Source organism: Perna viridis, chromosome 6 (assembly GCF_037379345.1).
Source record: "Perna viridis isolate PV_CMFRI_1.1 ecotype Kerala chromosome 6, ASM3737934v1, whole genome shotgun sequence".
Lineage (NCBI taxonomy): Eukaryota > Metazoa > Mollusca > Bivalvia > Mytilida > Mytilidae > Perna > Perna viridis.
This window is the reverse complement of record NC_142450.1, coordinates 23,542,762-23,557,162: the sequence shown is the minus strand read 5'-3', so window position 1 is coordinate 23,557,162 and position 14,401 is coordinate 23,542,762. Positions and strand designations below refer to the sequence as shown.

At 34.7% G+C, this 14,401-nt stretch overlaps 1 protein-coding gene across 1 annotated transcript; it reads right to left on the bottom strand.

Annotated features, from left to right (window-relative positions):
* On the bottom strand, nucleotides 1-14,228 carry LOC148614144 (uncharacterized). The gene is made up of 5 exons (XM_088587998.1): nucleotides 13,919-14,228; nucleotides 7,943-7,991; nucleotides 2,828-3,862; nucleotides 2,211-2,320; nucleotides 1-1,637 (listed from the first exon to the last, which is right to left on the bottom strand). The coding sequence occupies exons 3-5, from the start codon at nucleotides 3,860-3,862 to the stop codon at nucleotides 62-64; spliced, it is 2,721 nt and encodes a 906-aa protein (XP_088444124.1). The 5' UTR covers nucleotides 7,943-7,991; nucleotides 13,919-14,228; the 3' UTR covers nucleotides 1-61.
* Nucleotides 14,229-14,401: the final 173 nt, after the last annotated feature.

The window sequence follows — 14,401 nt, the reverse complement described above, 5'->3', positions numbered from 1 at the left end:
TTATGTTTGTATATTCTATACTTTTATTTTTACGTATTCACTAATCGCCCATAGAACAAACTTAATATTCTTGATGGTCACAGAAAAATTGAATATGAACCGAATTGCTCTGAAACTCTGGAATTGTTGAATTTTCTAAATCCCAAGACATCTTCACCGCTGAGCCATAGTTCTTTCCAAAACCATAAGGGGCTTGGTTAGTCACACGAACCGACCCAACGCATTCATGAAAGCCGGAAGTTTTTCCGATTTCATTTCGACAAAATGCTCTGCATTTTCTTCCACATGAATCATAGGCTGATATCAGAACTTCCGAAAACTTAACTTCCGGATCCCGGAGCCCAATGTAAGTTGTTGACTCCATAAATGCTTGACGCAAGTCGACGATGACATATTCGTCATAAGTTCCACGATAGTTCAAGCCATCGGACCTGATATGAACTCTGCCGACTGACTGACCGACACCAGCTTTCTTAAGACATCGGGTTGATTTCGGTGTGATCTCATCCTGAAAATATGGACTAATATCTGAATAGGACTCGGGGCTGTAAATATCAAAATCTCTCGCTGCAACACCGTCGTAAATTGGAAAAGCTTTGAAGTTCTTACTTTCTGGTGATCTTTTACTTACTATTCTAACTGGAATAAAAACCCACTTTCTGGTATCGGCCTTTCCTTCTATTTCAAACGTATTTTGGCTCGAAAACGATGGCTTGTTTAGAGCACAAGTTTGCAATTCGTTTGATACACCTGGTGGAAGTTTAGGTTTTGGAGTTGTGTCAACTTTGACCTTACGCTTTGCCAGAAGTTTTTTAACTTTTTTATCGGCGGCTCTTTTCTTTCTTCCAACCATTGCGTTTGGCATAAACCCAGGCAACATTGGACCAGCTACACCACCTCCGAATCCAGCCGGAGGAGGAGGTCCCATCGGTCCCATATTTTGTCCACCGCCTGCAGTAATTGGAATACAAGTAGGAATTCCAGTAGATATATCACATGTGAGATAATTTGATCCACAGTTCGGGCTATTGAAAGAACATGATGGGTTTGGTTCGTATGTGTAAACTTCTGCTGTGAACATATTACTAAGTCCAAATCCGTTAACCAAGTTACCAAAACCGGTTCTGGTGAATGGTGCGTGGGATTCTGCTCCGTAATTCTGTGGGTAGTCTTGGGTAGGATCGATTCCTTGTTGACGTTGGTTACTTCGGAATATCTCCCAAACATAGTCAACAAAAGCATGATGCATGTAAAAAATTGGGTCAAAGGCTGAGGTTTCCATTGGTTCCATCTGACCCCCTATCCATGTATGAACGTCTCCGTGTAAATTCTCTATATTAAAGTTGTTACTTGCACCCGGCTCAAGAATCTCGGCATTTCTCGTTCTTGTGAGAATCGTCTGTATATTTTGTTTAGAGAATAAATTTCCGCCCGGATTTCCAGTATTTCGTATCAAAGGTCCAGATGGCGTTTGCCAGTATGCAAACGGACCCGTAGTAACCAAACCATTTCCGTTTCCGAGAAACCCAGGTGACCATATGATTGATTGGGTAGGATCTATCATGGTCTCGTCCATGGTTGAATCGAAGTAAGGAAGAGTAACGTCTGGCACTTTCTGTCTCAACGCATTTTCATAACTGCAAATAAAAAGAACATGCTAAAATGTACTTATACCAAAGGCATATGTTAAAAGTGTATATGTGCTACACTTCATCTTGATTTCAATAATAAGGGCATGGGGAGTACATTTGTTTAGCAAAAATAAGTGTATGTCATCTGCACTCATCCCTTGAATTAAAGCATATGAGGTGGAAGGCATTTTTTTATTTCACTTTGTACTGGAAGTTGTCAGAGATGTATATATACCCACTACACATGAATTAAGTCCCATCTTCGCAAACATTCTTGTCGCAGTTGTTCACTTATATCCCCAAGACTTCAATTTCACATACACTTAGAGTTATTTTTAGACTAATAAACTATATTGAAGCTGTATGGTTTAAATTGAGGTTTCGTCCAGCTTTTTTTCTTTTGACACCTTGTCCCTGTACTTCAAAAGAATTATTCGATGGAGAAAAGTTATCCACTGGATAAGTCTAGTGCAATCTATACAAGTTATCCAGCTGATACAATTTTGAAAAACTGAGCCCTAAATTTCGAACCGAATTAATCATTTAACCGTTGTTCGTTATACGTAAATTAATACTAACATGCAAATAAATATACGATGCCATGCCAAGAAGGCGCCTCCGTGATGAATGTTGTCGACCATCCGGAAGTGGATCAAACCCAATGCATCGAACCTGTTTGGAGGAACACTCTGAAAAAACAAGATGACAATAGAATAGATACAACGTATATTGAGAGAAGTGGGAACGAAGAATGTGTTCATTAGTCAACAACCGCACCAACCAGTACAGAAAGCCTCTGGAAGCCAGTAGGCTTCCAATAAAGGGTGAATTCCGTCGTCCGGGGTCTGACCGATTTAATAATATAGATAATGATATAAAATATATAATATAGTATTGACAACACAAGAAACAGCTGGTTCTTGATACCAGACGATATGAATCAAAAGCTATTACTAGAAATTGTTTAGTTCTCATTGCAAACCTCTTGCCGCAAATTCATGTAAATTGCTTATTCAAGCCTTTTGATATCACATTGTAGCTGGGTTTTTTTTTTTTTATTTTATTTTTTTTTTTTAAATTTGTTGGTACTTGCCACTCGGAATACAAATGTTTTGAAGCTGTATGCGACTTTCGTAACTTATTTTTTATTCCTCTTATATATCTTCTATGTGTTATCACTATCATAAATAACATACCGTATCTGCTTTCATCATAAGGATAGCTCTGTGATAGCGTTGCCTTTCTGCATCAGTAAGCCGTCTGTACTCCTTTCTTACTCTAAGCTGTCTCACTTGAGGCCTTGCCATTTGCTGTCGGGCTCGTTGCATAGCTATTTGTTGTTGTATTTGTTGTTGTTGACTTCCTTGTTGAAATTGTTGTTGATTTCTGGCGAACTGACCTTGCGTCTGCCCAGTCTGAACCGGAACTTGTGCTGGTTGAAACGGTACTTGTGCGGGGTTTTGCACTGATGGTACTTGGCCTGGAATTTGTGCATTTTGTACTGGCACTTGCATAGGAACTTGGGTTGGTACTTGTGCTGTCTGAATTGGAACCTGAGCAGGAATTTGAGCAGTTTGTGCGGGAACTTGAGCTGGTATCTGTGGTCTACCGGCTTGTATCTGACCATTGGACGACTGTCCTATTTGTCCTTGTATTTGCGGTCCTTGCGGGGCTTGTGGAGCTTGCGCTGATACCTGAGCGTTCTGGTTAGATGTAAATGGGTTCTGTTGAACTGAAGCAGGCTGGACAAAAGTCCGTTGTGAGTTTGCTTGTGTCTGGCTTGCTGTGTTTTGTTGCGATTGTTGTTGTTGTTGTCCTTGGGCTGCGGTATTTTGCTGAGGAGGATATAAAGGGGATGATCCAAATTGGCTTGGGAAAACAAATTGTAGATAGGGTGGTAAAGGTATTGTATCATTATTCTGGATAGCTTGTCGCTTGGCTCTCTCGTGTATATCCACTTCAGACATGCGGAGCAGTTCGTTAATCCAGTCAACAGTTTCTGTTGAAATGTTTAAGTGGGGTCCTTCAACTTTTGCAGTTTGTTTATTCCTATTGCTAGCAATACAAAAATTATTGAGAGACTCGTATGATGTGAAATCTGGGTCATTTTTGTCCATTCGCACTTTCAAGCATGCTAAAAACTCGTCTGGGGGTTTGATTTCTTCGACCAGAGCATGACATACAGCGAAAAATAGTAAACTGTATCCTATAACCAGGAAAGCTTTAATCATCTAAAAAAGAAAGAAGAGTGAACGAATGAAGTTTTTGTCACAACTTATTAGTAATTAATTATAACCATTGTTTTTAGTAAGGGCTTTTTGACATGCAGTATTTTCAGGTTCTGATTCTTCAAAGCTATTTTTTTCACAAATTACAGTGATTTGTTTTGAGGCATACAATCCTGAAATATTTAGGGCACATCTGGATGTAAAAACTGACTTACAACATTTAAAATCTCATTAGAAAAACAGTAGTGCTTAAATTAACTGACAGTTTTGCTAAGAAGGAAAACTTTAAATAACAAAAATTTTATAAACGGGTCGCAATTATTCAAGATAAGTCAATTTGTTCCAGGTGTGTTATTATATTTTACTTATTTCTTTTTCTTTTTAGAGCATTTTTTTGTGTCGCACATGTACGTCAAATCATAAAATAAAATTACGTTAACCAAATCATGTATGGGGTGAGTATGTTGAAATGACGCGTGCCCTGTTCGCATGGTCTCTTGCACTGATGATTCAATTACATATCATACGAGATTTGCCTGTCATCAACTAATCGCTTCATTGCGATTCCTGACACCTTCGGCGAAAATATTTACACCATTCTGCTGTTTCACTTCCGCCTTTTCTGCCACCTATGCATTATTATGGATTTCCAGAGTTTTTTTTTGTACATTCCTGATATATTTATTAGATTCTTGATATCAACTTTTTTAAATGTAAGTATGTCTTTTCTTGAAAGAAGAACCCATTGACCATGATTTGCTTTTCCTTAAAATTTTGCACAATGCAAAAGAAGCCAGGAAGCGGGCGCCTTTGTCTTACGCGTATTGATTTAATAAAATAATGAATTTTAATTCATACGTTGAAAGTGCTTTAGTACTATGTGTTTTATATACTCGTAATATAAAGATTGTCAATTTTGTGAATCGAGAGACAATATTATGACAGTGTCATGATAAATGACTTATCGTGGGAGGCTAATCAAAGCGGTAATTTATGGCTCACAAAATGTCTTTAATATATCAACCACATGTGTATACAAAGAGTAATCAAGGGAACCAAGGTTATAGCGGAAATCAAAAGAATGTAATCCAGGGACAAAGACCAGACATGGAAAACAGACAATCACAACAAAGAACATATAGTAACTAAAATCATACATACAAAGTAACAAAAGTAAATGAGCAAATCGGACTCCACTGAAAACTGGAAGCATGGACCAGGTGCACCGGTAGGGTAAGCGACCTCTGCTTTTCTAGAAACATCCACCGAGTTGCTCATAAAAGTCCGGGGTAGACGAAAGAGGAAAGGAAAACTATGACACGTTGAACAAATCAGTTTTCATGGTGCATATGGATACATGATCCATGAGTTCATGATGACGACCACCAATCACCAAGTAAAGTTAATTGTACTTAAAAATACTTTTAAAATCGACGGGGCTTGTAATAATCATTTTTAAAAATCAACAACGGCTTTTTTATATCCTCTGCTTCTAGCCATCTTGTCAGGATAGTTAAACCTAACTTAGTATTTTGTTTTTAAATTTTAATTTAAAACAAAACCTTCAAAGCAAAGTAAATACAAAAACTATGAAAGCAGACGCAAAAATAAGACAAAAAATATATTCTTTGGGAATCAATCTTCCGTAACCCACTGGATGCCCTAGTTCTATATACAGAATTTGAAAAGCTGCATACTTATATACTAACCAGTAAAAGAAGAATAGAGTTCAGAGAATATAGAATTTTACGCACACACAAAAAAATACGGATTGAAAATTTTAAAGTAAAGCATAAAAAGTCTTACCATTAACACAATTGATATTCACCTCATTGTTCAGTATTTGATTTCAGAATCAAGAAAATTGTTTGTTTCTTGTTGATTGATGATACATTGATAATTATAACTTTTATAAAATTAATCACTTAATGATTCATAACGCCTTAAAACTGCTGCAATGCATTATGATTTCATTGATATACATTTTATTTATACCTCACTTATTAATTTCTATTATGTGATTACTAGGAATAAATATGTAAGATTATTAAAGGAATTTCTCGGTTGTTGAAGAAATAACCTCAATCAGGCGGTGCACACGCAGTTTCTTTTTCAAGTGTGCACCACGGGCATTGAGGTTATTTCAATGAGCAGTTTGTTAACGTCCTTGACTACCCTGTCGGGTCTCGCACGGACGGTTATTATATTACAAGATGATGGAAGAATCATATGACAAATAATAAAGCTTATTACTCCAGAAATTAAATTATTTCATTTAAATATATAGGACAATTGTTCTTTTTAATATAACATAAATTCGTATTAGTGCTTGTTTCTTTAGGATAGCTGTACTTTTTTTATATACATTTGCGTCAGTGTTTGTGTCTGGCAATTCAAACCTTTTCTATTACAATTCAAACTTTAATAAAACATTCTACCAGACGTACTAAAAACTAAGATATTTAGTTGGCAAAAACAAATAAAAACCGAAAGTAAGAATCAAGCAATGCCTAAGTATAAAATCTTTAATTTATTTGGTACCAGGTAACCTTCCGGTTTGTAATTGGAATTTTTGGATATGAACCTAAAGGTTTTCAAGGGCAAATTCGGAAGGTTAATGCTCCAAAAAAAGCTTCAAGATGTGTACGGTTGAGGTCATCTGGTTACACGTCAACAACCACTTCTTGTTGTCGTAACAAGGTTGGAAACGGATACTATCCGGTTCCAAAAACGTTTTATATTTTATGTCTTTATTTTCTATAAGTAGTGAATTGATGTTCACCTTAAAACTAGTGTTAAACTACACTTATCGACTTAACGTCACGGTGTTTTACAACTTGATAAACACATAGCATATTTCAATTCAATTGCAGTTTGTAATTTGCTAGGTGATATCGAGTGAATATGAACCGACTGCATTTCTCGTGAATATCACAGTGGTCGTATGCGTGGTCCCATAAACTACTATGATAGAAAAGTAATACGCCATCCGAATCTGTTGGAAAATTCGAGTCAGAAAAAAAATGACACTAACCCATCTGATTATTCATATAGACCAGGCGAAGGTCCAAGGAAAGGTGTGCCAGGCATCCGCCCTGCCTAAATTGTTGATTTTTCACATATTCTTAATGTAAAAATTATCTCCTCTTTAATTCTTAATTATTTGCACCTCCCCTATATCCTGAAATCCTGGATCCGCCCCTGTAGACTACGGTTGTATACAATTAAGTTTTCGATTTAGATCTTCATATATTTGATTCTAATGCTGCTTATGAGAGGTAAATCCTTAAAACATGCATACAGCATATAGAAATTTTCAATACATGTGATTGGTGTTTTTGTATTTGGAAGGAAGAAAGCAAACAATAAAAACTCAGAAAAACCCATGGATCAGATTATGCTTTTTTGGTCTACATATGCTATATTTTTAAGTGACAATAGTCCTTTCTATATTTAGATCTGTACTTTAGAGAAAACAGCACTTTATTCTCCCACTAAAATCAACCAAATTAAACCAAATCAATAACAATAACTCTTGCAAAGTGCTAATTTCATGTACAATCTATATATATTTCATGTCAAAAGTGCAAACCCCAAATGAAAAACTAAGACTGGATAAGTGATCTATAGCGGTTTCTGAACAAGATATAAAACTGAATTCCATGGGTTTTTGCCACGCATGAATCACCTCTTGTCCGTTTTTTTTTTTAATAAAGACTGCTACTTAACTATAATTTTTTATAGTTCCTAACAAGTTAAAATAAAAAAAAAAATACAAGTCAAACACAGTCAGTATGGGAAAAACATGTACATGTCATTCTGGCGCAATGACGAAATATTTGCGAACTGGTTTTGTGTCTATATAAACCATGTTGAAATCTATTGCATTTTTAGCAGTGAGACAGTAGTTCCTTTTAGATCATCCAATCCCAGGAAGGAAACATCTAACGAGTGATCTTTGTCATAGCTCAATCGTTTATCAATGTCAATTTGTACAACTTTCATGTCCACATACATCTTTCTGTGATGATTTACCTGTATAATTCGTGTGAAAAGATTCTCAGGAAGAAAAATCAAGCTCACCTTTTGACAATGTCCAATAAAGTTCTACGGCGCCGCACCATACATAATCCTGAAAATTAAAAACAAATTGAAATGCAAAATGAAAAATTAAATGTAAACAAAAAAACACGAGATATACCATAGAAATTGCTAAATCATTAAAATACCCCGCAACCATACAAGCCTCGGTTTAGCGGTGTGATATTTTCTGGCTTTACCATGGAAACCATTCGTATATAGTGGTAATGTTGCGACTTCGGTATGCAATTGACCGTACTGAACTATGTTTCTACTGTGTAATATAAATCAATGGGATATCCTATTACTCGTATGTAACCGAATTTACACAAGGCTAAAATGTCGTACACCTTCACAATAAATTAATGCAAGTTAGAGTACAGACGTTCTTTTTAAATATGATGTTCTGAAGGCCATACTTAAATAGTCAACCGATTTATCGAAAGCAAGCTAAGTGTTTGTAATATTTTATACCACAAAAATATGGTAGCTTAATATCACAATTCCTTCTGTAATTTTTAACTTCGAGCGATGACAGTTCCAGTTTCTTCATTTACGTCATAGACATCGCAATAAATGAAACTAACTTTGGCCACATCAGAAGCAAATTACTAATCAGTCTTTTTGTCACTTATGTTACGGATCCATGTTTCATTTTTGCATTAAGCTGATGTACATTACTGAGCATTAATATATGGTATAAATCCACAGCTTTTACTGGGGACTGAGGATGTTCTACAAAATAGCGTACTCCAATAATAATTATTATAATGATTAAAAATGCTGTGCCAATGTTCCTTTATACGAAAAATGAATTAAACATGTAGTCACAAATAACCTTCAAAGTTGTGCTCAATGCAGTGTATCTAACGTTCCATCGTCATTCTCGAAAGGTGCCGCCCACTTAAAAAGTGCAGCCCAGAAACTCAACTGTATTTTTTGCAGCTTTTGCATAAAATTAAAAAAAAAACGTCCATAACTTGTGATAGATAAACGTTTGAAGCAATGCTGTGTTACTCAAAGATGGTCTGTATTTGCCATCACACATGCACTTGTTGACAAGTAATTAATATGACGAATTAGTATCCATTATTTACAATAAAAGCAGAGTTCACCTATAGACTTTTTACCTTCAGTGACCATGTACCACTTGACAAGACATGTGCAACTCTTTTGGTGTTTGTAGAAATGCAGGGCTTTCATAATACTGTTATACACTCAGTCGTGCATCATCGGGCACTGGTCTTTATATAAGGCAGTGGCGGATCCAGGTAAGGGGGTATAAAATAAATTCATGATAGAATCATCGGTGAAGATCACAAAGTGAGTGTTTTTCATGATTCCACACACAATTTTTCAACAATTTTTTTTCTAAAGTGGGGACTCCGACCCCCCTGGGGGGCCCCTGGATCCGCCACTGTAAGGTAGAAAATGTTAGATATTTGATAACAAGATAAAAGCATCTACACATCAGCGACAAACCATACAAATCAGGTTTGTTAGTTAAATATGATTCAAATTAATCAAACCGTTTAGAACTGAAAAATGAAAGACGACAATAGTTGTTATGGGGATTTAATTTACATAAGTGAAATAAAGAGTACCAGGATTTGAACGGTAATCATAAAAAGCATAATTCGGGAAAATGACTAGACACATACTACCAAGATCATGAAATAACAACAATGAAACGCACATAGAAACAAAAGTAAAAGAGCAACCCAGACTCTACAACAACAAAAGATGGAATTATGGTTCAGGTGCATTTTATAGGATAAGTGTCCTCTGATTTTCAAGAAACACCTATCGCTAATAAAATATCACGTCCTTGGGTAGACGAAAGGAAAAGGAAAATTATGACAATGAACAAATCAGTTCGTTCGCATGGTGCAGATGGATACACCATAAATATCCACGAGTTCATGATGAAGAGCATAAAACTTCGTAGTGATGACTTGAGGGTAGATCTAAAACCAATATTTATGAACAGTATATAAATAAGGATTACACGTGGTTCGAAATGTACTTTGTATTCCTCCCAAAATATCTCTAACAAATGATATTGCCATTCAATATGAAATCACCTATAAGATATGTTCTTCGTTGCAGATGCATGCCTATAAAAGTTCTACACAGCAATTTTACGCAAAAGTAAGGTTACAAAATACATTGTAGTTTGGTATGAGAAAGTTCAGAATCTGGGGTACAATTTCAAATATAAATAAGCTGTAAAACTGTTGATTAAATTGTTCAGGTACTGAAGATTTTTAAAAAATAACAAAAATTTCTGGTAATATTTTTTATTACAAAGAATCCAAGTATCTTGGTTATTAGCTATATAGATGGAACGTCCTGTACTTTAAATTAGATGGCACTATGCCTATGTCATATCAACCATCGTTGTAGGTCTACCCTAATGTCAATACCGTATTTAAATTCTCTAACGTTTACATTCACATTTCATTTAATTTTTACAGTAACAAAATATTCAGAAAGGGAGATGAACTAGATCAACCAACTACAACCTTAAGCAAATCCAGGGTACCGGTAAAGGTTACTGAAAGGTCAAGTCAACACGTAAATGCACTATAGCATGCATGGTGCTAATTATTACATAAAGTTGTGACAAAATATAACATTCCTAAATCTATCAATTTCACACTGAATGTTGGGAAGAAAAGTGCAGTGAAAAAGTCCGTCACAAAGTACTCGATAATGGGTTATTTGCTGTAGAAAAGGACAATTTACAACATAAGTATATTTTATACAGCTCAGTTTTGTCATAAATATGCTCAGACTGTTATGAGGCAGCTAATTTAATTATTAAAACTAATTTCTCAGTAACATATAATTTATATTTGCTTATAAGTTTGATTTAAAAAATTATTTTTGGGCGGATAATGTTTTTTTTCATTTTAGAAAATTATTTTGATAGATATATTCTTAAATCTTAATTATAAAAATGATTTTTTTTCGTAGTATTATTTATTACTTGTAGTTTGAAAATATCAATTTTTTAGATGCATGCAGGTAGTCCGATTGTTTTTTTCTGTCCGTTACCAACATTCCTTTCATAGAGCTTCTTGATCAATTAATACAGTGAAAAATATTTTAAAAAATAATATTTACTTTTAAGCTTTCTTGCATTCAGAAGATGTATTCTAATTTCATATCTCAATGCCTTGTGATAAGAAAATACAAAATGTAAAATGTTTTGCTATTTTATTTCAATTTATATAGACACCCTAAATATTTTATAATTTCATTTGATAGATAAAGTAATATCTTTCATGTCTATGCATTACTTGCGTGCATTTTCTCTATAGAAAATACATGTATATGCATTTTTTTTATTTTAGCCTAAACCACTTAGTGTAATTGTGTTGGAGCTAATAAAATATTTGCAAATTTGTTGTAATATTAAATTTTCCACATTGGTCAATGCCATGAAGAAAGTAATGCAGATAACGGTGGCAGACCCAGAGATTTACTACAGGGAGCTTATTTCGAGAACCCAAATTTTTCACAAGAGAAAATGTTAAAAAAATATATGCATTTTATTCACTGGTATTAATATAATAATGCTTAGGAACACATTTGCTTGATAATGTATTGATCTATATTGCGTTTTGAGTATTTTTAATTGTTTAAACATGAAAATATAACATTAAAAAAAAACAGTATCACGGAGAAGCCACCCATACCCTCTTTTGGTCCGCCCATGGCGAGAGTCCGATGTCAAGACAAGTCATTACAGAAGCATGAAAGAACAACAATGTAATTTATCTGAATTATCATGGTGGAAGCAAATTCAAATATTACCATCCTAGGAATGTGGTAGGCCAAGCAAAGGCAATTTGTGACATAAGCAACACACTGAAACCAAGGTAAAGGTGACAATGAACTCGGATGTCAGCAGTGACAGGCGTATTTGAAAAAAAAATGGACGCTCATTTATAGTAACCTTCTATGATCGTCGAAGTCTGGTTCGCGTTTTCGTTTGAATAACTTTTATCAATTGCCACACGGTAGCCTATCACATATATATAGTACTTCCAAACTTTTACTAGTGAACCAGGGACAAAGACCTGACATGGAAAACAGACACACACAACAAAGAACATGAAATTACAAAAATAATTGAACAAAGGATTTGTTCAATGTGTCATAGTTTTCCTTTCCCATTTCGTCTTCCCTGGACTTGACTTTTTACGCGCAATACATTATCAAGCAAATGTGTAACTTAGAATTGTAATATTAATACCAGTGAAGTCATCACAACAGAAGTTTTATGGTCATCATCATGAACTTGTGGATCGTTACGATGTATCCATTTGCACCATGAAAACTGATTTGTTCAACGTGTCATAGTTGTCCTTTTCTCTTCCGTCTTTCCTGGACTGGACTTTTTATGAGCAACTAGCTGGGGGTTTCTAGAAAAGCAGAGGACACTTACACTACCGGTGCACCTGGTCCATGCTCTTATTGTTAGCGGAGTCCGAGTTGCTCATTTACTTTTGTTACTTTGTACGTATTATTTTGGTTATTTTATGTTCTTTGTTGTCTGTTTTTCATGTCTGGTATTTGTCCCTGGATTACATTCTTTTGATTTTCGCTAGAATCTTGCTTCCCTTGATTACTTTTTCTGACAGTCTAAGAATTGTTTATCAGTTGTTTCTCTGAAAAGAATGACTATGTAAAATAAATCCAAAATCCTCTATAAACTCGTACCAGAGTCAAAATCCCAGCACACCTATAAATATTCACTAGCTTTTAACAACAGTCTGGAATGCAAAAAGACAATAATCTATTATCAAAACCACAGGGATAGTGGCGGACTTGGGAGGTTCTAGGGGTTGGTCCCTCTTTTTGTGGAAAATTGGCCAAACAATGAGCATATGATAGCTTGGTCCACACCTTTTTTCTCTGGAACCCCCTTTAAAAAATTTCTGGGTCCTCGCCCGAGGAAGTAGATAAGAATACTTCCATATCCTTTTGTGCATGAAAATCCACTTTGTCTAGTGCCCTTGACCAAAACACTGGCACTCTTGATCTTGTTAATTGCTTATTACAAGAGGCGTTAAGAGATTTTATAGACATAGGGTCAGACAATGTCATTGAACAGCTGTTCCAGAAAAAAAAACCTACGGGTAAGAATTTACATGATATCTTAGGTAGACAAATATGTCATTAACGGGAACGTGTTCCTGATTTTTGTAGCGACAAGGGTGGCTTTAGAGAAGAGAAAATAGGACGAGAAATTTTATTTTATGAGGGAAGAATCATAATATTATTTGGTTTTTGTATTGTTTCTATTTGTTTAGTGGCTTACATATAAGCTTGAAGTCACGATATCACAACAATAATTTTAAACTAAAATGTTGGTGAAATGGTTTTTAGAATATAATTACTATAAAAATTATTGGTTGGTGTGAGTGATTTGGTATTTTTTACAAGTTGTTGACATTGCCAATTAAAAATTGTATGATCTTCATAACATGTATAAGCAAATAAATCATTCTAATACATATACAATGTTTCTCTGTGTAGATTATTATTGTAGAATTGATAATGATAATTAATAATAACTTAATTAATTTACAATTACTTTGTACAATAAACAAATTGTGCGTTCCTTGATTCACATATTGATTAGAAGAGCCTTCTTGATATATTAATCTAAATACGAATACAATGCAATAAAATGAAATAAAACATTTAAAAGATGTAAAATACAACATAATATAAACAACATTACAACACAACAAACCGCCCAAAACACCCTCAAAATACAAAAAAACAAGACAGAAACCAATTAACCCATCATATCTACTAACACATTGATATTTATTGTCGTTTAGAGTATGCTAGTGTAAAAATATAATTCGCTGTCAAATTACATTACACGAAAAAAAAAGTAAAATTATGATAAAATCGGTAAAAAGGTAACTCAATTCAAAAATGAATTTTAAAACTCACCGTTAAAAGAACTAAAAAATGGTAATCCTTCCGGATTTAATTTTTCAAAAACTTAAATCCCAAATAAATGTTATATTCGGCCTGGACACTAGTTTTCAAGCGGCGGACCAGCACCCTTGGTAAACCAAGTCATCGGAACTTCGTGTTCCTTGGATTTGATTGACAGCCGGAGGGTGGTAATTCACAACTTGTTACAAGATGATAACATGTTCAACAAATTGCGAAGATATATAACTTCCTCCATGGAAAATACATATAGAGATATTTGCATTAAATTATGCAATGAACATTCTGGGTATACAAATTTTCAATAGTTGTGCCGATAGTGAATGATGTTTCAATTATAAGAATTCGTTTTTTTTGTAGAGACATTTGAATGAAGTGTGTTCATCACAAAACGTTCGTTCCATGTATGTATGTCAAGATAACCTGATCTATAAACATGTGATTTTTGGGATGCATTTTGAATTGACTCTATTGTCG

Coding starts and splice junctions, on each gene's coding strand:
- LOC148614144 (XM_088587998.1), bottom strand. CDS start 3,862: ATGATTAAAGCTTTCCTGGTTATAGGATACAGTTTACTATTTTTCGCT. Junction 2,321..2,827: donor TTATGATGAAAGCAGATACG/GTATGTTATTTA, acceptor TTGTTTTTTCAG/AGTGTTCCTCCAAACAGGTT. Junction 1,638..2,210: donor CATCGTATATTTATTTGCAT/GTTAGTATTAAT, acceptor TTTTATTTGCAG/TTATGAAAATGCGTTGAGAC.